Here is a 21,969-nt window from a genome sequence, read left to right as displayed (position 1 = left end):
TTCGGAAATATGCGCAAGAGCATACCCTTGTATTTCTACCATGATTGCGAGTAGATGATGTGCGAGCACGCGACGATGGCGACGAGGACGTATGGGATGTATCCGGTGCGGCCGGTAGTCAACCTACTCAACGAGAGTGTAATCTGCGGACGCTTTTCGATGTACAAAATGCGAAATATTCACGAGGACGGACTTGACGACCGTTGCCCCGACGTCGTCGCCACCGACGTCGCCGACGCCGTCGACCTCGCCACGGGAGCCGAGATGCCCGACAGCATTGCCACGCAGGTTATCTGCCTTCTGCAGGTTTCCGTCTTTTCGTTTCCGTTTTTTCGTTTTCGCTTGGCCGCTCCTCGGGGCCGACGCACCGTGCCCGCGCGCCACGGCCGACGGCCACGCTTTTCGCGGTCGCGCGAGAGAACGAAAGAGCGAGTGACATGACTGACTCCTCCCGAAAATTTCCGCGGACACACTGATCCGCGATCGACCGGGAGAGCGGAGCGGTGCTGCGGTTCTCTCTTTTTTTCTCTCTCTCTCTCTCTTTCTCGCTCTCCGCCTCGGGGGGGGCTTGATCGATGTGTCCTTCCCCCCTGGGATCTCATTTTTCAAGACTCGGGGAAATGTCGACGGTCTCTCACGGAAATTGGTCCAGGTAGAAGGTTCGACTGAAATACGGCATGAACGCGCGAATAGTATTTCACGGCGGTGCGAACTATTTAACTTCCGCGCGCGCGAAAGCGCGAGACGCACGATTGTCAAAAACGCGAACACGAGCGCGAAGGTTGGCCAAAACGTTCGAGATCGACCGCGCCGTTAGAAACGGGGTTTAATCCGCCGACGTCATTAATAAGTAGGTGATTTTTTTTGGCCGACTCTGCTATAAGCGACCAAGGTGTCAAACTGTATCAGCACCAATAGCAACCTTGGTATATGTGCCAAACCGTATCAAAATTGCCAAAAATCACCTAATGTTATTGTTATATTAAAGTATTCCGCGAGTTGTGAGAAAGAAAGAGAGAGAGAGAGAGAGAGATTATTTACGCTGGCTCTCCATGATTGTATTTAATCGTTAAAAGTTTCATCAACAGCATGGTAAATTTAGCGTAAGATAATTTATCGTGCAGTTACTTCTAATATTGCGTCAGATCGTTGAAAGTTTGTTCTCCTCGTTTACGTATCTAAATTATTGTAGCTACGTTGTATAGAGAAAAGAAAGTATTATATTGTGCAATTATTTATTTTCTAGAATCATTTCTTTGGTATTTACTGTATGACGTTTATGTTCAGCGCATGTTTTGCTCTTGTTCTAATTTCTTATTTGTTATTCTTTTTGTTCTTATTCTATTGTGAATGGAGAGAAGAATTTTTTGTTTAAATTTTATCCATGTTATTGTTAGAGTCAAACATTGTATGTATAAATCTAGAACAATATGTGTGTGTGCCTTTCCTTATTGATATTTTTATTTAAATCCTCCAGTGGATTTTACATTTGTATTACTAGCTAGTATTGTTAGCTGCAAGTATTATAGCACAGATATTATATTAGCCCAATTATATTTGCTACATTTTGTTTTATGTTTATATATTCTAACACATTTCTCGAATTTGTCATGATATAATATAAATTTCTTTAGCATTTGTATATATTGTGAATGTTGGGTTCAAATATTGTTGAATTAACTTTACATAGAACAAAATAATATACAGTAGAAATAGTACTCATATTGCAATTAATTATGTTTTTTCTAGGCATCTAGGTCGGAACACGGAACGTTGGAAGCTAGGCAAGAAAAAGTTCTCGATCAATTGGCAGAACTTAAAAAGCAGATCTATAGACTACAATGTGTCGTGAAAGAGTCTTATCAGAAACCTAAGAAAGATTTGGTCTCAGTTCAGGTTAGCATTTATTGTATTAAATATAATTGCTTGCTAAATACTAATGCCTTGTATTTAATTTGTAATTACAGTTAATGCATCATTTGCTTTGTCAGCTGTGATACAAATGAACTTTTGTTTAATTGTCGCACGAGAGATCAACAAGCAATTGTCGTATATTTACAGAAACCAATCTTCGTCGACCTAGTGTTAAATGTGAATCCAAGCAAGCCGCCATATTCATTACTCGCTTTACAGAAACTTTGGAAGGACACTAACTTTAAAGTGAAAGCGTATACTCATTCTACTACAAAGGGTCAGATACCTATTGTTTTTCCTGAAACTACTAATAATATCGCAAATATCGTAGATGTAACATTGATATGGAAAGAAGGTAAGACGTAAATCTTCATCGATCTTAAGACTCCTGGTCCCTGAGCCGAGAACTCTGCGTTGACGGTGGCGCCGTACCGTCGCGGCAGAAATAAGAACTCTCTCCTCTCACTCTCTCCAATGGAGAATTCTGTCTTGTGACATGTTGACAACCTTATTTTAAGTTGCGGTATATTTCTTTATTATTCGCTCTGTACTTGTGCTCTAACGTTTAACGTATTCGTGAAACTCGTAAAATTGACCGTATGGTAAGATTTGCAAGAAATATATATGCGGAAGGAACATTCACCACTCCTTTCGATAGTCGTCAAACGGCTTGTTTTCCATATATTTTGGCTGCGTTTTATGGCTGTTTGTTTATTGTCGAGGGAAAAGGATAGTATCCGGTCAATTTTTGAAGTGTGCTGAAACGATCTGTCGTGATTTTTTATTGAAATGTCTTTTTATTTCGGAAAATACCGCAACTTAAAATTAGGTGTTTTCCTCGCCTCGATAGTAAGAATCCAATATGGCCGCGGTGACTACCCAGGAGCCTTAAGAAAGGGCATCCTCATACAGTTTATTCGTTAATAATTTAGGATGTATTGAAATTTTGGAAAGTAAGATGTATTCTTATAATCAAATTTTTAATCACTTTTTTATCATTCATTCGTTAGCAAACTTTTCTTTAATAGTTTATAAGTATTCCATATTTGATTAAATTCTTTTCTTTCAGTCTCGAATATGGAAGTTGTCACAAAAATTTCTCATTCTTGCCCCATAAAGGGCGAAGTCAATTTTCTCAGATATGTGAACAGGATGATAGAATCACATAATTACGAAAGCACATGCTCACAACCACATACATTAGACTTCGCGCTTGACTTCGTTAATTCGTTATACAATGAGCGACGTATAGAAAAGGGATTGCTTGTATTAGCCCGTGACTTTGAGAAATGGTCCTGCAAGGGTGGATTCAACATTGTTGACATTGCAGTCTGGTCTCTAATTAAACAGTTTCCTGGAACAAGTTTACCGCCGACCCTTCGCGAATGGTATACCCTATGCGAAACGACTTTTACAGAAACATAAATCGTGACAAATAAATCGTTTCTCTTTTATAAAAACTTTGATATGTTAATAAATGGATATGAATATATTGTTTTTCATTTATAAGAGCGTTATTGATTTATACTTACATATGTCCATCTGATATAAGAATTCCTTACCTCGTTGGCGATATATAATCGATAAAAAATTAATTTAATGAATTAGTAATGTAGATGTCCAAAAATTAGTTGTAAACATTATTAATTTTTTATCGTTCACAAATACGTTTCAAATTGGTAAATAAATTTGGTAAATCAGCGTGATGTAGAAAAATTTCCAAAATGGCATAAATTTTTATTGAAAGATTAACAGATTTTTTTCTCAGCGTCCTATACGATTAATATTACAGCTGATTTTTATACTTTTATGTCGTTACAAATACGCGCGTGGAAGTATATAAATAAAATTAAATTTGCACTAAACGTTCACTGGCAGTGTCGCGGAAACATAGTGGCGCGTTCAGCAGACCAAGCCGCTGAGTAGCAGTCGAACGTGATTGGCTCTTACTTTTAGAACCAACCAATCAATGCAGAATGTTGATAAGACGAACTCAACGGTTGTGTCTGCTAAACGCGGCCATTGTTTCTGTAGAAACATTTTTTACGAAAAGGGATTCGCTGCATCTCGCGACGTTCATAGAACTTTCTTTTTTTCTTAAAAAAAAAGTAATTAAATTATATCTAAATGCTTATAGCGAGCCTCGCGTAAAACGAATGATTTATGAAATACGAATCGGTAATAGTCTTATTTTATAATTAATAGTTAGATTAGGCTTTTTCCTATCCTGTATTTTAATCAAGTTTCATTATTCGCACAGTTTACGATAAATTTGACATATGCAATCGTCGTAGTTCCATTCGATATTGAACTTTGGACGTATGTTAAACGAGAATGTTTAAGAAGATGTGAATACTGCGTCTCAGTAACTATGATATATCTATGTACAATAGAAGCTCCATATTTATTTGCGTATTTCCTATATTCACAGGCCTAAGATAATCCGCTTATTGCAGGATACAACGAGGATAAAAAAATAACATTTCTTAATAGTTCTTAGAAGCAATTCTTATTTCAAAATAAGAAAAATTATAGGAAAGATATATACATTTTTTTTCATGTGTATATCAAAAATAAAAATTGTGTTTATGTATGTGTAAATATATAAATTATAAAATAAAAATTAATATTAAAAATATATATTATACATATATTTTATTTTTCGGAATCGCAATTTCCACGTTTATGACGGTTTAGCAAAATGTAAGTCCCGCGAATATGGAGCTTTTACTGTGTATATCACAAAACGCGAATAGATATAGTCCGCTCAATACAATGTGTAGTAGCATTATACAAAATCTACATTCTTACGGAAAATATATATAACATATTTACAAGCGTCTGACGTAGCGCAAGTACGCCAGCGTAAGAGCGGATTTTATACAGTGTCCCACAACTCGCGGTTTTCACAATAAAAATCCTCAATGAATTGATAAGATGATATGATAGGCCAACGATTGCAACGTTAAGTCTGAATTGATATTTGCTTCTTTTGAAAGGTCTGCAATATTGCGAATACACGATAACGCGATTATCCGCTCACAAATGCGTCTGCGATAAATACCTTCGAAAATGACAAGACTCTCAAAACTGAATTATGCGTGTAACCGTGTACCTATAATCGCATACCTGAGAAGTAGAACGGGAATAAGACCGAAATATCTGTCGAAAAAAAAAAGAATATTTGGACTTACTCTCTTCTACTCCGCAAGCACGAAATTTGTGAAACATTCGTATGAGATCCGTATGCTAGCTGTTTGGATCCTTAAACTAATCCGAGAAAGTACAAAAGTGTCTATTAAATGCAAATGAATGTCTTATCGAAAATTATAAATAATATATATATATATCAATATATCACAATACGAAGATGCCTCAAGCTTCTCATAGTTTGCTATAAGTCTATGCCGTCAGCACGCGCGAAACACACGTGTTTCTCTGACGTAAGTCTTTCGCTCTATATATGTATATGTATAAAAAAAGAGACTTTGCTCGAAGCGAAGTAGTTGCGACGGTAATTTTGATATCGATATATGAATAAGAAAAAGTTTCTCTGTCTAGTCTTGGTAATTCGGTTAATTAAACGAACGACGAGAAACCAGGTAGCGGTGCTCTCGATCTGGCCATGTTGTTCATGATAATCTGACCGCCGTTTAGACTAACGACCGCGCTGCCTTCCGGCTCGGAGTCTGTGTACGATGAATAGTTTCGGACGGGTTTCTGCCGTTTCCACGACTGCCTCAACGAGTCGTTCACGTTCGCGTAGTGATTCACGAAGGAATGTGGATCGGACTGCACGCTCTCGTTCTCGCTCTCAGAACCCTGTGAAACAAAAGCAGGATTAAGATTCTCTTCGTCAGAGAATCTTACGCATTGTCCTACATTTTAACGAAGAATCACCTGAGAATCGGTGGAACTGATTTCGGAGGGTTTCTCCGTAACGCTGCTGTCGTCGGGATTCTCATCGTATCCCTTGAGACTTTCCTCATCGCTGTGATAGGCGACCGATGCTGGGGAAGGCCTGGGGGGCGATTTGCCAAGCATCGTCGGTGGTGGAGGATGCATCGCCTTCCGGGCCAACGTATTCCTCTTACCCAGAGTGCCGCTTGCCGTGTTAACGGAACCACCTCCGCCCTGGCGCGATCTGTACAATTCCAGGTCCGACTCCTGCCTGTCATCCGCGTCCATCGCCATCGACTCTTCCAGAGTCTTTTGTGCCTCTTCTGTAATCATTTATATTAATATTATAAATCTATCTGTATCGAATTATATTACAGAAAAGCGATCTATTAATATAATCTAATTTTTCCTAATTTCAAATCAATTTATATATGCTAAATTCAACTTACGTTTGTATTTGTAGCTTTTACTCTTCACGCATAATACTGCTATGACCATAATGATAATTATAATTGATATAGCGGCTAAAGTGACCATGAACCAGGTCTGCCTGTAAAACGGCCTGTGCTGCAGATATGCGTATTCCAGGTACAGTTTCGATGGCGTCAAAATCTGCATAGCGACAAAATGATTTTATTAGTAAAATGTACCAGTTCGCAACAAATTTTATCTTCAAATAAATAAATATATAAAAGTGTAATATTCAAACAAGTAAATTTAATGTCCAGACGAATAGCTGTTTCTCTTTAATTAGACTTACCGTTTCAGAGGAATACGCTGGATAGCTAATTCCATAACGATTGTACGATATCACTCTGAACAAATACGATGTGGACGGCAGTAAGTTTTGGTAAGACACAGTATACTCTGTCAGTGGTCCGTTGCTAGTACGAACTATTGTCTGCCAGCGCGTATCGTCTACAATTACATACATAAACGACTTTATAATTTTTAAATTAGTAGGCATTTCCTAAAGGAAAAAAATTATTTTATTTGGGTACGCATATCACGATTACATAATCAAATTTTTTAATACAGGATGTCTCATTTGTACGACAGCATTTTTTAGTAGCAAATTCTTCGATCAATTTCGAGTCAACTTTTCCTCAAAACTGTTATTTCAATATTGTGCATCTCTATGAGTAATCATAAATAAAATTTTGCAGCAAAAAATCAACTTTATATAATTTATTTATTACAGTAAAAAACATATATATTTTATTTAAACTAACTGAAGGATATATAACTTACAATTAGACATTCATTTTTCTTTTGAGATTTAACTCGCCAGAAATCCTCCACCTTCAATTATTAATCACTCGATTAACTTAGCCCTGATATTTTTCTTAAGGTGATCCTAAAGTCGTGATCTTAACCGGTTTTTTTCTTAGCACTAATCTTTTAATTGGCTTTATAGAAATGCAAAATTCTTGTCTAGAATTAAAGTACGCATCAAAATCTAGGTCATGGTGGTCGAATTTATATCAAAAACAAAAAAAAATTAATATTTTTTGTTATACGTGACGACCACCACATATAAATTCGACCACCATGACCTAGATTTTGATGCGTACTTTAATTCTAGACAAGAATTTTGCATTTCTATAAAGCCAATTAAAAGATTAGTGCTAAGAAAAAAACTGAAAAAAAAACCGGTTAGGATCACGGCTTTAGGATCACCTTAAAGAACAGTTGATTTCAAATTAATCAGAGAAAGTATCGCTAAAAAATAATGCGATAGAAATGAGATACTATGTATAACAAATGAGTAGCTAGGAGTTCGTATTATTTTGGTGACTAATTGGTGACTTTAACACTTGGAGTGCCGTCCGTTTTCTGCGTGAAATTCTTTAAAGAGTAATCGGTTATTCTCAGGACTCCATTTTGCTATTATACGACATATGCGGAAAATATGTCATGTGTGCATATATCGTCTGCACGCAAAGTGTTAAAAAATAAGATTAATTGCGGCGGGGGAGAGGGGGCGATCTAAATAACAAAAATTGCGGCGTTCCCAACAAACAATACAACAAATCATCACGCTAGTATAATCAATCACTGGACCGTTTCTTTGTCAGGATAAGTATACACGATATGTTATAGCGCTATCTCCGAAGTAATATTAAATAAGTTAATATATCTTCAGTAAAATTCTGCTTGAACGTATAAAATGGGTTTCTGGCGACGTCATGCTATGACATTATCATGCAAATTATTGGAAATACCAAACGACCACGGCACATATGGTACACGTATAGTAATGTACAACGGGCTGTCAAAAGCGATATTGTTACGCTAACGGGGATCTCACTATAAAAACCATCTAATGCAATGACTGACGCTCATTGTAGTTACGTGCGTTGACACTTACAATGCTGCCATTCTTCCATCGCTATACAGTTATAAAAAAGACGGTATTAGTGTTAGCAGAACCAATAATCGAATTGAACGCGAATGTGAAATAATATGACGAATTACGCGGAATTTGTTTTATAAATCACTCTATGGTTGTAAATTATCGTTTTGTAAAATTGCAACGTTAACAAATATGCACGATGCGCCGAATTTATTTTATAAGCTAATTAAAAAAATTAGTTTACATTAAAATTATTAGACATTTTTAATTTTCTGCCGTTGCAATTTCAATAAACAGTAGCACAAAATGGTAGGAAATTTTGAATAAATCTCGTAACAGGCTTTTTCGACTCCTGTTATGTAACTAAATATGTAACAACTATTGTATAAAGATCGTGTATTTACCTTTACGACGAGTCTCGATGTAATAACCGAGTATAGGACCTTTGCCGGAAGCCCCGTTGGTCCACTGCAGTTCCACGCTGGAAACCGTTTTGGTCACGCCGAGATTGCTGGGCGCCATCGGCGAACCTTCTTGCGGACCAGTCGTAACATTGCCGGATACCGGCGGTCCGAAGTCGATCGTTTGCGCGCGAACCATAAAGGTATACGTCACCTCCTCCTCCAGCGGCTGGATAAGAAGACTCGTCTCCGTCACTTTTTGCTTAACTTGTTTACTGAAACCTTAAATAAAACGTCGACAAGTCAGCAAAAGAAAAGGATATGAAATATATCGTAATATCTTTGCGAAGTGACTCTAATATGCGGATGAATTTTTCTCGGAATAAAATTAACGCGTTTATTTATAAATAATAATATACGTAGATATATATTAAGTAAAGCGAGATACAGAATGCCCTAATGATTGCAAATCGAAAAAGTAATAATAGTGTATAAAAAGATAAGTATAAAGTTAAATTCTTGATGTCAAATATTGTGATTTTTTTAAAGGAACATTAATTTATCTTACGGTCGTTTTGCTCGGCCGTTTCATATGTGACGATGTAACCACCTATCTCGCCGTTGCGTAATTTCGGCGGCTTCCAAGAGACGCGCAAGCTGGTCATGGTAATTTCGTTAAATTGTAAATGATATGGCGGTCCTGGTATGTCCTGTAATTACATTATGTTTAATTTAAATACCGTTTTGTAAATATTTGAAGTTGAAAATCTTGATATTGTTCGAAACAGTTACGACGCAGCGTCAGAAAATTACCTGTTTCGTTCTCACAGTAATTGGCGAAGATCGTGGGCCATCTCCAGCTGGATTAAACGCTAAAACTTGTATGCGATACTCTGTATACTTGTCAAGAAAGACTAAATTGTGCGCCAAACAAGACGCTGGAACAACTTCTATCTCTTCCTCCTGTTTTTTCTCTAAGTCCTGAGGAGAGTCAGTCACCAAATAAAAAATCTGCAATAAAACAGAAATATCTGTTATAATAAATACAAAATAATACAGATAATGAACAGAGTAAGACTGTAGTATCAATTTACAATGATTAATCTATACTTAATATAGGCAAAACAAAGAGCTATGAATTTGCCACGATCATAATCTATTATTAAGTTTATAAAAGCAATATATAGAGCGATTAATCTGTTGTTAATGTAACTGACAATAAGCGAAATAATTATTACCTTATATCCTAGTAAATCGCCATTTTGCATATTGGCTTGGGGAGGTTTCCAACGCAAATGGACTTCGGTGGAAGAGATGGGCTCGGCTTTCAGGTGTTGGGGCTCTCCCGTAGGAACCGCCTCCCCCACGTACACGGTGACCGGCGGACTTGGCGGGCCTTCGCCTTCCGAGTTAAATGGTAGCACTACAATCTCGTAATATCGGTCCTCTGTTAAGTCGCTTAAAACCATTTTCGTTTGCTGCAATAAAGTGAGGGTGGATTGCGTTAGTTAGAACCGAAAGATACATGCAATCGATCTTGATATTATATCATAAATTTAAATTGACATTATAAAGAAAATATGTCTATGTTTTAAAGATATATTATACACTCACTTTGATTCCCAGAATCTCTTCTTTCGGCGTTGCCTGAAGAGGCGTCGGGAAATCCGATACCGGCTGATAAACGACACGATAACCACCCGTTTCATAATCACCGCTCCAATGCACTTCGTCGATCATGTTCCAATGAACCTCGACGCTGGATGTTGTTATCGGTACAACTTTCAGACCAATGACACCCTTTGACGGCGCTGTAAGAAATGTGATATTTTTGCCAGTGTAAAAAAATTTTTTCGAAGAAAAATGGAAAGAACAGAAATTCAAAAAATGCCGAGAAAGAATTTAAATTTTTGTTCCCTGTAATTTTTCTAATTGTTTTAATAAAGCTGCCCTTTCTAATGTTTCATTGAGCGTCTCGTATTATTTTATCTTTGATACATACCTGCAGGCAGAGTTTTTACTTGAGCGGACTCATTACTCCACTCTGAAGGACCTATGTCGTTGGTAGCCTGAATGCGAAACTGATAGTGCGTGTAAGGCTTTAAATTGTTAGCCGTGTAAGACGTCAGAGTGGGCTCCACTCTCTCGGGGATAATTTGGAACGGTCCGGAATTCTCCGACTGTTGCACTGTGTAATATCTATCGGAACAAAAGAAGGGATTGATATGCAGTTTAACAGATAGAGGTCGATCGTAAGCGAGAAAGATATTGGTACCTTAACGGTGCAAAACCGTCTCTGCCTGGCGTCCAGTTAAAAGTGATCTGACGACTCTGGATCTGCGATTTGCTCACTTGTGGTACCGACGGCGCTTGAGGACGTTCTCTATTGTTCGTGGTAAATACAAGCGCGTAGGCCGTCTTACCCCAACCCAATCTCGTCTGCGCCGTCACGGAAAACATGTAATACTGCTCGGATTCGAGTCCGGTGGCTCTGCAAGTGATTATCGTGATATTTAAGGAGGTTGTAAGGAGAATCAGTGATGTCAAAAATTGCAAAAAATTTAAAAAATGAGCCTTTTTATAAATAATGTCAACATGTAATTTTTTTTAGATTTTTTTAACCTGTTAGTTTCTGAGAACATTTATTATATAACAAAGTACGAGATCTTTTTATGAGTTCTAATGGGAGACTCAATGTAGCATATTAATTATCAATAAAAATGACTATTAAGGAGGTTCTACAGATAATGGATGTATCTAAAAATTGGAAAAAACTTTATGGACGTATAAATTGAGATGCGAGAAAAGTGCTCGAAAAATTTTAGCATCGGTTACCGTGTAAAAATTTGCAAAAATGAATTTTGAAATCACAGTTTTTAACATAAGCTACATATGGCAGAGGGGCTCTTGGAGACAGGAAACGAGATATTAATTATATAAAGGCGACCTACCAAAGATTCAAAAAACGGAGCTCTTATAGATCTTAATCTAACCTTTTCAGAAATATCGAGAAAAACAAGGGTTATCGCGTAAAATTTGGTGATATTGGCTATTGAAACAGGCCATATCACAGTTCACGTAGCGTGCTTCGAATAACAAGGGAGATTTGGCAATGTCGCAGCGACTGCACCCGCGCGAAAAGTGTACAGCCAGTACAGCACCACAGTATGACAGCACCTCAAACTTAAGGCCATCGCACACAAAATGCATAGCTTAGCATAAGCGTAGCATAAAACCGCTGGACCAATGAGCATCTTATGTAAATCAATATGGCGACTTTATGCTGGATGCTCATTGGTTTAGCGGTCTTATGCTATGCTTATGCTAAGCTATGCATTTTGTGTGCGATGGCCTTTAGGGTCAAAGCACATAACATGGCGTAGCGATATACGACGGTCGTAGTCCCCGACCTGACAGATCAGGATACGCCAAAGCTTGTGCGTTACTTACGTCCACGACTACGACTGTCATATGTGCTTTGGCCCTTAAGCACCTAACGTTTACGAGCGCTTACGGAGAAGTACTCGCTCTAGAATTATGTGAAATTGTGAAATAACCACGGTCATATGAGCAGAACTGTCAAGTTCGCGACGTTACCACATTTTCTTCCATTATAAGCCGCCAGAGTCAAACGAGCACTTACATGATATTTTTAATTATTCCTCGCTTCGACTAATATGGGTATGATATAAGCTCTAACGTCATCAAAATTCACGAAAATATTTTATGAATACTTAGAATCGACGAATTTGAAGATTTTCTCTTCATCTCTCAACTGACTAGAGAGTACCTGTAGAACCTCCTTAAGAATGTTAAAAACTAAATAAATTTATGTTTAATATATAAAGAATATCATAATAAAAGTATCTTCAAAAATTTGAAAAATATAACCACATAGTTTTTTCGCGATATTAAAATTTACGCTACACTGCAAAACTGCAGTAATAAATCGATATCGATACGTGTATTTAATTGAAATTTACTTAAATAGCGCAACAAAAACTTAGCATAAAATAGACAATAGTTATTTGTGTAACAAGTGTCGTGTTTACACACGACTTACACTCCCTATTTTATGTTGCAAGTGCCTGGAAAGTAGTTTATCACGCACGCGTAGCGTGCGTAATGGGGCACTTTCCATGCACGTGTTGCATAAACTTTTTTTATGTTACACCTGAAATACGTCGGTTTCAAGTGCTCCGCTGTATAAAATACATGTAGACAATTAAGACAATTATGTGATAAAACTTTTACTGTGACATAAAAATAACATTACAAAATCTTGAACTTTGTTATAAATATTTTCAAAAAGTAACTATAAAAAAATCTAAAAAAATTTACACTTTAACTCACGATCTTATTACTATTTTTAATCAATCTAATCCTAAAATAATCTTTTACATTTCAATTTAAAACATGGAAATTTTATGATTTAAATCGTAAACTGGATAAACATTTTCCAATCTAATATTTTAGAACTCTCACATTTTTAATTTTTATTTTATTTTAAATCTGTAAATTTAAGATGTAATTTTTTGTATAAATGCGATGTAATTAGGTCTATAAAATCCCAGCAAGTACAGATAAACAGAGGGAAAAAAGTCTTTGTACCTGAAGGTTCTGTCTGACGCCGGGAATTCTTTAGAAAATTGGCGATCTTGGCTGTTGTTTAAATGAAACATGACTTTGTATGCGAGAATCTCTCCGTTGGGATCCTCTGGTGTGTCCCAGATAATACGCGCTGTGGTCAAACTCACGTCGGGAAAAGATACATTAGACGGTGGACCAGGAGCTGTGATACAAAACAGAATATTATAAAATTATCATAGAAAATTTCATTCTTCAGAATATTAATTATAGTATTATCATTGAATTTCATTCTTTTTGACTTTACTACATGTTACATTTCACATGTATATAAAACAAAATATACATTTATTGTACTACATCATAATAATTATATTATTAGAACATAATCTGTGCCACACGTTATATCATCTCAGTTGTTTTTGTTAGCAAAGATTCAATTGCAATAAATTTTCACTTACTGTCTTCAAAGGTCTGGACTCTCACAGGTGGGATGCTCAGTGCCCCATCACCAAGTCTCGTGTAGGCTAAAACCTGCACGTGGTATTGGACAAACTTGCGAAGCTCCGTTAAGGTAGTTGTGAAAGTGGTATTGCTGGGAATATTCTTGTACTGGAAGGTCGATCGAGAATTCGCGCCGTAGTATACCTTAAAGCCTTCGATCTGCCCATTTTGATGTTCCATGGGCACGTCACCCCATCGCACTAGAATAGTCGTAGAAGATGTCGCATTTGCTTCTACGTTAATCGGCCCCAGAGAAGGAACTGAAAGATGTCATGTATCTTTACAAGGTGTGTGAAAAATGTTTCACACAAAATCGACTGTATCATCTGTTTGCAAATGTTTGAGTTTCAAGAAATAATTACATTAATGTCAAATCAATTGTTAGAAACCAACGTACATATATACATATATTAAGAAAAAATTATTTTATTTCTAGTTTAATTGTACAACTTTATTTTTCTAACGTTCTTTTAAAATAACTATATTCAAAAAATTGCATTTTGAAAAGTTACTTCCTTTTTGCGTAACTACGTCCAATTATATATAAAAGACATACCTGATTCACGAGTTCGTTCGATGGCTTTTGGACTCGCCATTGAAGAACCGACGTCGTTGAACGCTTGCATCACTATTTCATAATCAGCGTACTCCTCCATATTTTCCAAAACGTATGAGTTTGCGGTGTGATCGTCGATAATACTACTCTTTGAGACGTTCGATCGCACTTCCGTATAAGTAACATTGTATCCTCGCGGATTTCCGTACCATTCTATTTGTTGCAATGGCTACGCAGAAAACAATACAGTTTTTTTACAATATAATCTCTCTAATCGTTATTCTTCGTTGATAATTAATATAAAGATAATATTTTTTATAATCCGATAACGATACTTACAATCCACCTAACACGTAACTCGGTGGCACTCATCGCGCGGACCGTGACGTTTTTCGGGGGATGAGAGGGTGGTGCCTGAATCGTCTGAAACTCTTTGGTCGGCTCGGAAGGCTGCGAAGCACCGACGACGTTGTTTGCAATTAAACGAAGTTTATATTGCATGAAGGGAGTCAAACCATCGACGGTGATTGTACTAGCGTCGGGATCGGACACTTCGTAGATATTGTACCACGTCGAGTTTCGCGCCGTTTGTGCCTAAGAAATCGACAACAATTGATCTCGCATATTACTTCTTTCGATTTATTTTCTGTTTTTCATCTATCGCGTTATTCTATCACATTAAATCTTTTCGATTGTGTCTTAAAAATCAATCTTATAAAATTCATGAATTAGTACTACTGAGAACGTAATATTTTTCAGATATCGAGCCTTAGGAGAGTAAATAAATAATAAAACATTATTCAACATAAAATAAATTTTACTTCAACAAAATTTTATTATATATAAAAAGGTGTAACGATTAATAATCTTGGATTATTTCAAAAGGAGCATTGACTGTAGATTGACCAACCTGCACTGTCCACTTTGTGATGGACGAGTTTCCGTCGAATCCCGGCGTAAACTGTAACACAATGGAGAACGCGTCTATGTTGGATAACGCCAGCTTCGTAGGAGGTTCCGGTAGCACCGGTTCGATGCCTGATTGTATGGTCGCCACTTTCGGTTTACCGGGTCCAACCGATGTCCAAGCGCTCACTTCAAATTTGTAGTGGGTCAGTGCCTAATAAAAGAAAAAAACAAGAATAAATAATAGTTATATTTAATTCTTGCACTTTTAAATTATCTTGTTTGTAACTTGATATGATTTTTAGACTTTTTACTATGTTTCTTTTCTATAAATTCATGCTGCTTGAAATTGACCTAGTTTACATCGATTACTTGATATCACTAGTTTACATCGATGACTACCTGAAGATGCTCCACTTTGGTCGATAACACATCTGCCGTGAAGTTTTCGACGCGCAAAGAATCTGGAATGTCTTTAATCATGTATTTCAGTTGATAATGTGTCAATATTCCGTTGGTCTCTTTGGGGGAACCCCACTTAACAGTTAGCGCACGATCGCTGATATCTTCAAATTGTAGATTCTCCACTTCTTCAGGTACTATAACAGATTATAAATACATAAAAATAAATAATATCTACAAGAATAATTTTATTCGTATTCATTTATTATATAAAGTAATTGAAAATATGCCAAAAATAACTTTTCAATTAAATCATCTTTATAGCAATATAATTAATAATTTTCAAGTAGTTATTATAGGTAAACATACCATCTTCACGAGTGTGAATTTCGACGGGCGAGCTTCTTTCACCGTCACCTGGATCGGTGAAGCAGAGCACCGTGATATTATACAGAGTGTACTTTCTTAAACCTATCATAATAGCGTTCTGCTCGGCGAGCGGATCAAATAAACTCGGCGGCACAGTCATCGATTTGTATTCATTCGCTTCTGTAAAATTACCGCCAATCCAGGCTTGCAATTTGTATCCCTGATTAATACCATTGATATTTTGAGGATTCGGTGGCTTCCACCAAACTTTCACCGCCGTTGAATTGAGTGCTTTCGCTTTTACATTTGTGGGAGGTGCTTCCGGGACTGTAAAAATTATTTTTTCAATTTTTAACTGATTTATATAACATTCTAGAGTAATAGTATGTTAATCCATCATATTTTAATAAGTTAATTTATTTACTATGTTAAAATAATAATAGATCGTTTAAATTAAGATGTTATAAAATTACAATATTGTAGAATTATATCTTAATTAATTCCTAGTATTAATTACCTCCTTCCTTGGTTTTTATTTGCAAACCCTTTGAGTATACACCCACGCCTTTTTCATTATAAGCTGCTATTTGCACTTCATAGTCCTTCCATGTAATTAAATCTGTAATGAGATAATTTCTTTGCGCTTCATTGGTAATGTTTTGCACCGTCCACGGGCTGTCGTTGTATCCGAAAAGCGTGTATCTCAATATATATCCCAAGATATGACCATTTCGGTATTCTTCCAGCGGAGGTTGCCATTGCGTTATTATTTCTGATGACGAACGTGCTGAGCCGACAAAACCAATCGGCGGACCACTGGGTGCTAAAAATGAAAATAAAGCGTTTAAATGAAATGCTATATCAAAATTGCACATTGGAGATCGGTCCATAAGTTTACCCGTATTTTGGTAAAGATTCAATATAGCGAGGGAGATATATTATATTGTTATTTCCTATTGAACTAATTACTTGAGCAATCTTCCTAATCACTTACGTTCTTGAGGTAGAACGACGATTTCACTGGCTGCTGACGATGGACCTTCGCCGACGCTATTCTCGGCGCTAACACGAAATTGATAAGACGCCGCGGCTTTCAGGTTATTCAACAATACCCATCGACTGGTCGCGGACACATTATCGCGTTCGGTGATCCAATTTAATATTGGGTCGTGTATAGGCCCTATTTACAACATAACACATATTATAAATTAAATGTATAGAGATATAAAAACAAACAATCATAATATCAATTTTATAATTAAATCTTCTATTGAAAAATTATAAAGTGTTTTCTGAACACACATAATAATACATTCACGCGATTATGTATATTCAAGAAATATTAAACATGTCAGAAAATACAAGTATAACATTAATGCGTATTCAATTATATTTCAAGTACATTTAAGTTTTTATATTCAGATTACACTTACCCAGGTCGGACACCTCTCGTCTCTGGATTATAAATTTCTTAGTAGGGCTATTGCCGTCGAAGCCGGGTACCCACGAGACGTTGATCGTGCGCGGCGAGATCTTTTCGACCCGCGTGGCCATGACGTTGATCGGTGGAAACGGCAATTCAATCACGCTTAAACGAGCGGATCGCGTTTCATTGCCACCCGGTGACACCACCGAGCACGTATACTCGCCCACGTCGGAAGCTCGAACGGTGACGATCTCGAGAGTGCCATCCGATCGCATCTTCACCCTTTGACTCGCTTGCGTGTTTATCACTCTGTAACAACAAAATGTATCACTTTAAAATCTTCAAACGTCAGAAGAATTACAGGATTTTGTCCTCCCGATTCGAATAATTTTGCTGGTTCTATAAATCAACAATTTAATTGATAAAATTAGCATATTTGAGGTACATAATGTAAATAATTCTTAAATATCTTAAATCTATCAGATTTTAATATCGATGTTTTGGAGAATAACACTTCAACCATAGATAAGTTTAAAAAAAAGTAAGCTATTAAATTTTTAATCTCAAACTTTTCAACTGACGTTATTTGCATTATAATATTTCTCCTTATACGTACTGTCCGTTGTGAAACCATGCCATATCATATACGACGCTGGGATCGTTTGAGATTTTACACTGCAATTCGGCGGTACGCCCGAGAAGCACGGACGTATCAACAGGTGGTTGGATAATTTGAGTCCGAACTGTAACACAGATACAGATTATATACGACAAACTGTGCAATGTTTCCAACGAAATTCGAGCAAAAGAATCGATTTCTATCTTGAGAAAGCATGCTTTCATGATTCGCTCGAGCTTTTTTTTTTATAAACGTTTGTCTCAATAATCACCCATAACAGTCAAGTATGCCGATCCGTTAACAGAGCCGGCTTCGTTCGCGCGGATGCAAGTATATTTTCCCGCGTCATTCGGTTTCACCGCCGCGATTAAAAGATCGCCATTATCCAAGACTTGTACTCTCCCGGCAATCTCCACAGGTATCGTATCTGTTGCAATCAAATGTAAACATTTAAACATGTAAACGCGCGGGGAGATAGCACTTCGTAATAAAGGAATATATTTCCAAAGTTCCGAGAATCGCGCCGCGGGGCAATAAAAATGAATAAAATAAAAGACTTAGAGCACAATGCCCAGAACTTCAAAAACATCCCTTGTGATAATTAATCTTATATATCTTCCAATTAATTTTATAAAAATCACACACACACACACACACACGCACACGCACGCACGCACGCACGCACGCACGCACACGCACACGCACACACACACACACACACACACACAAATAAGTGTAGCAACCAAATTAAAATTTATATAACATATTTATGTTATATATGTATATACACATATACAATAATATTATATAAAAAATAATAATTAACTGTAAGCTTTGATTTAATTACCGTTATAATACCAGGTGACATTTGGCTTAGGCGACGCAATCGCATTGCAACTCAGAGTTACATCTTTGCCGTCTAATACTGTTAGATTCTGTGGTCCATTTTCCATTATCGGTCCAGACGCTGTAAATTACAGAAATTTTGTCATTAATATCGAATCTATTTCCGAATGTTTTCTCACAACGTGCAAATGAAAAAAGAGTGATCAATCGCCGCTTGCAATATTAAACCCATCTGTAATTCTCACTTCTTCTCTATCTCTCTACGCTGATTTCAAAAGACAAGCTTATTTTTTAAGCATAACACAAACACATATTCAATAGCAAAACTACGCAAACTTATAACTAACAGTAACAATAAGTACAGTCATATTTAATGATAAATGCCGTAAAATAATCGCTAAATGCTAAATGCTAATGGCACTTATCTTGAGACATTCATAAAATCCAGAAAAAAATTTGTCTTATCAAAAATATATCTCTAATGTTTGAGAAAACAAGACGTGCATGTCAGTGTTACTTGCAATTTCGCAGACGCGTGCTAAAGATTATTATTTCATTACGTCAAAATACGGCAAATCGTTCCATTTGATGTTTCTTCAAAAATATCGTATAGAAAAACATTCAACTATATACAATTACAATCACTAATCATAAAAAAAACGTAGAATTGGTCAAAGTTTTTCGCTAAAATTCTATAAACTATAATCGTGGAGCAATAATAAATATTCCAAAATGCTGACATGGTGCTGTTTGCCTTATCAGAGCTACACGCAAATTTGTCACTAGGAGAAGCAAAAAATCGTGAAGTGAAATTTATACGCAGTCTTTAAGCATGTGCCGAAAATGATAATGGAAAAGAAGTGTGGAAATCTCGCTGCAATATTCTTACTGTTTGGATATTGAGAGAACATAAAACGGCGATCAGACTGGCGAATTCTGACTACATTGTAGCCAGCCGCCCAGCGGGCAACTCTGTTTCTCAATCTGCTTCCTAATCCTTTTTCTGTGCCGCACACAAAAAACACGTCATTTATATTAACTCTGCTTGCGACATCATTACGCGAAATGTCCGCGAAAAACGCGACTCAAAGGTATCTTCCTTTAAACAATATCTAACATACTTGTATATGACTTAACAATCTTGCTATTAATATAAGAAATTATCTATGTTATAATTTATATTATACACTGGCCAAAAAAAACAACAAATAAACAACATATAAATTTTAAGCTCACCTGGTATTCGAAACTAAATTGTACACTTGCGTTACTTATAATTTTTCATTATCTCCTCTGTTTTGCTTATAAAAATCTCGACTTATATAAAATCAAAAAGATTGTATTGGTATTTTAGTCGCGTGTTTTGCGAACACTCTGGACTAATAATTTCACTATTTTTAAAATTTCGCGATACATTATGGAAACTATGAAAAATTACTTACTTTTCGCTTTCAGCCAGGTATAACTGGACGATTCGCCGGCTTCATTAGACGCGAGGCACTGAAACATCCCCGAGTCGTCCATAGTTAATTTCTTAATCGTCAGTGAGCCGTCTTCTTCCATCATGTATCTGTAAGAACGCGAATAAAACAATAGTAAAATACTAAAATGCTTAAATAATTTTCGAGTTCTGATTTCTTCTTATAGGCGGAAACGGATTTAAATATTTAAGATTATAAAATATTTTCCAAATTTAATCTTTCTTACTTCAAATTATCTTTTCTTCAATGCTAATTCCTTTAATATTACACATAAATATTTTTTTAAATTTGTAATAATAAAAATATCTAAAATAAAAAATTCATTTCTCACTTATATATCACTTCCATGTGAAACAATTATAGGTTTAGATTTACAGGAAAAAATTCCAACGAAACTAATAATTAAAATAGAAATAATTAAAAAGCTTCTCTCTCTCTCTCTCTCTCTCTCTCTCTCTCTCTCTCTCTCTCTCTCTCTCTCTCCTTCCCTTGGATTCTAATGATCACAAAAGTAAATATTTGCCGAGACGTACCTAGTTCCCAGTAAATGATCGATAGGCTCGGCATTACGGAACCAACTGATTGTAGGAGGCGGCACGCCATTAGCGTCGCATGGTAACGTTACCGTGGACCCGTAATCGCTTAGAGTTTCCCTTTTCAATTCTGTTATAAATGTCGGTTTTTCTAGAAAAGCATAACGACAAATTTAGGAAAGACTCAGGCTTATTTTTGTTTTCAGTGTTGTATTCTTACTTTTTAAAACATAGTCACAAGACTATTTTCTTATCGGTATTTTACTGAATTATTCACATATTTATTGTTGATCACGCTTACCATATACAACAATTTTAGCGCTAGCATTTACAGTCGGATAACCACCACTCCGCAAGTCCACGTGGCAGGAGTAAATTCCTGTGTAAGTTATGTTGGCTGAAATCAATGCGAGTGTTCTGTTCCACGAATCGTTAAAGCTATACGATATCCTAGAGTTTTCGATCGGAATGCCGTCTTTCATCCACAAAGTCCTTAGCTCGTGAAGCGATCTGAAACGATATTAAAGCTACAATTCCGAATCTTCTGGAATTGAAAAAAAACATTGACGACATGCAATGGTTTGTGCATTGAGAAGAAAAATCATCACATGCAGCGATGATAAACAAAAATTCGCGAATACCTGGCGTTTGCGATGCAATTTAAATGTGTGACATCTTGATCCTTAATTATCTGCGTGTCCTGCGGCTTGACGATTATAGTAGGAGCTACCTCCGCGTTCGGATCACCGGTAACTTTCAGTTTAAAAAACGGACTGATCTCCTCCTTGCCCAATTGAGTGTTAATAGCCTTCGCTCTGTATCATCAGAAAGGTATAAGTGTAAACTTCGTTTGTTAGGAATTTTAAGACAGCGATTTTGTGCGCTACAGTTAAAATATTAAGTGGGATAAACTACTGCTGCGCACTAATTGCATAAATTATACAAACCTGTATGAGCCTTCATCGTTTTCCGAAGCGTTTAGTATAATTAACGTGTGATGGGTCGTGGCGTACTTTATGCCGTACAAAGGAGTCCCGTCCGAGGAGAACCATGTTACGTCAGGGGTGGGATGGCTTTCGATCGGAGGTAGTTCCAGAATCGCGGCGCTACCCGACTCGACGGTCACCACTTTCTCCGTGAGATCGTCGAATGTTCCCATATCTGAAGCG

The 21,969-nt window shown here is 36.6% G+C and overlaps 2 protein-coding genes across 5 annotated transcripts in view; one reads left to right on the top strand and one right to left on the bottom strand.

Moving 5' to 3' along the window:
• Positions 1 to 3,420, top strand: part of LOC112458153 (probable aminoacyl tRNA synthase complex-interacting multifunctional protein 2) — a 3,655-nt gene extending 235 nt beyond the window's left edge. Inside the window, exons 2-5 of one of the 2 annotated variants that reach the window (XM_025021602.1) lie at positions 44 to 288; positions 1,750 to 1,896; positions 2,062 to 2,269; positions 2,984 to 3,420. In XM_025021602.1, coding sequence (XP_024877370.1) covers positions 55 to 288; positions 1,750 to 1,896; positions 2,062 to 2,269; positions 2,984 to 3,339 — 945 coding nt within the window. In that variant the 5' untranslated portion in view covers positions 44 to 54 and the 3' untranslated portion in view covers positions 3,340 to 3,420. Of the gene's footprint in view, positions 1 to 43; positions 307 to 1,749; positions 1,897 to 2,061; positions 2,270 to 2,983 lie in introns of both variants that reach the window. The other variant, XM_025021601.1, reaches the window with a different exon arrangement.
• Positions 3,421 to 4,582: 1,162 nt separating this feature from the next.
• The window catches only part of LOC112458152 (protein sidekick), a 40,418-nt gene continuing 23,031 nt past the window's right edge, over positions 4,583 to 21,969 (bottom strand). Inside the window, exons 4-34 of one of the 3 annotated variants that reach the window (XM_025021597.1) lie at positions 21,748 to 21,961; positions 21,442 to 21,615; positions 21,102 to 21,310; positions 20,801 to 20,951; positions 20,229 to 20,356; positions 19,676 to 19,789; positions 18,788 to 18,907; positions 18,212 to 18,367; positions 17,938 to 18,064; positions 17,329 to 17,630; positions 16,890 to 17,075; positions 16,413 to 16,718; positions 15,896 to 16,222; positions 15,527 to 15,723; positions 15,129 to 15,338; positions 14,558 to 14,812; positions 14,219 to 14,447; positions 13,620 to 13,922; positions 13,183 to 13,363; positions 10,847 to 11,062; positions 10,574 to 10,770; positions 10,186 to 10,382; positions 9,810 to 10,049; positions 9,385 to 9,582; positions 9,140 to 9,281; positions 8,575 to 8,853; positions 8,186 to 8,206; positions 6,575 to 6,732; positions 6,264 to 6,426; positions 5,815 to 6,137; positions 4,583 to 5,736 (exon numbers count right to left, since the gene is read on the bottom strand). In XM_025021597.1, coding sequence (XP_024877365.1) covers positions 5,494 to 5,736; positions 5,815 to 6,137; positions 6,264 to 6,426; positions 6,575 to 6,732; positions 8,186 to 8,206; positions 8,575 to 8,853; positions 9,140 to 9,281; positions 9,385 to 9,582; positions 9,810 to 10,049; positions 10,186 to 10,382; positions 10,574 to 10,770; positions 10,847 to 11,062; positions 13,183 to 13,363; positions 13,620 to 13,922; positions 14,219 to 14,447; positions 14,558 to 14,812; positions 15,129 to 15,338; positions 15,527 to 15,723; positions 15,896 to 16,222; positions 16,413 to 16,718; positions 16,890 to 17,075; positions 17,329 to 17,630; positions 17,938 to 18,064; positions 18,212 to 18,367; positions 18,788 to 18,907; positions 19,676 to 19,789; positions 20,229 to 20,356; positions 20,801 to 20,951; positions 21,102 to 21,310; positions 21,442 to 21,615; positions 21,748 to 21,961 — 6,266 coding nt within the window. In that variant the 3' untranslated portion in view covers positions 4,583 to 5,493. The remainder of the gene's footprint in view (positions 5,737 to 5,814; positions 6,138 to 6,263; positions 6,427 to 6,574; positions 6,733 to 8,185; positions 8,207 to 8,574; positions 8,854 to 9,139; positions 9,282 to 9,384; positions 9,583 to 9,809; positions 10,050 to 10,185; positions 10,383 to 10,573; positions 10,771 to 10,846; positions 11,063 to 13,182; positions 13,364 to 13,619; positions 13,923 to 14,218; positions 14,448 to 14,557; positions 14,813 to 15,128; positions 15,339 to 15,526; positions 15,724 to 15,895; positions 16,223 to 16,412; positions 16,719 to 16,889; positions 17,076 to 17,328; positions 17,631 to 17,937; positions 18,065 to 18,211; positions 18,368 to 18,787; positions 18,908 to 19,675; positions 19,790 to 20,228; positions 20,357 to 20,800; positions 20,952 to 21,101; positions 21,311 to 21,441; positions 21,616 to 21,747; positions 21,962 to 21,969) is intronic. The other 2 variants (XM_025021598.1, XM_025021599.1) reach the window with 2 other exon arrangements.

Source organism: Temnothorax curvispinosus, unplaced genomic scaffold (assembly GCF_003070985.1).
Source record: "Temnothorax curvispinosus isolate PA1 unplaced genomic scaffold, ASM307098v1 QBEX01008747.1, whole genome shotgun sequence".
NCBI classification, from domain to species: Eukaryota; Metazoa; Arthropoda; class Insecta; order Hymenoptera; family Formicidae; genus Temnothorax; species Temnothorax curvispinosus.
The sequence above is the reverse complement of the archived record's forward strand: the minus strand, read 5'-3'. Positions and strand labels throughout refer to the sequence as shown.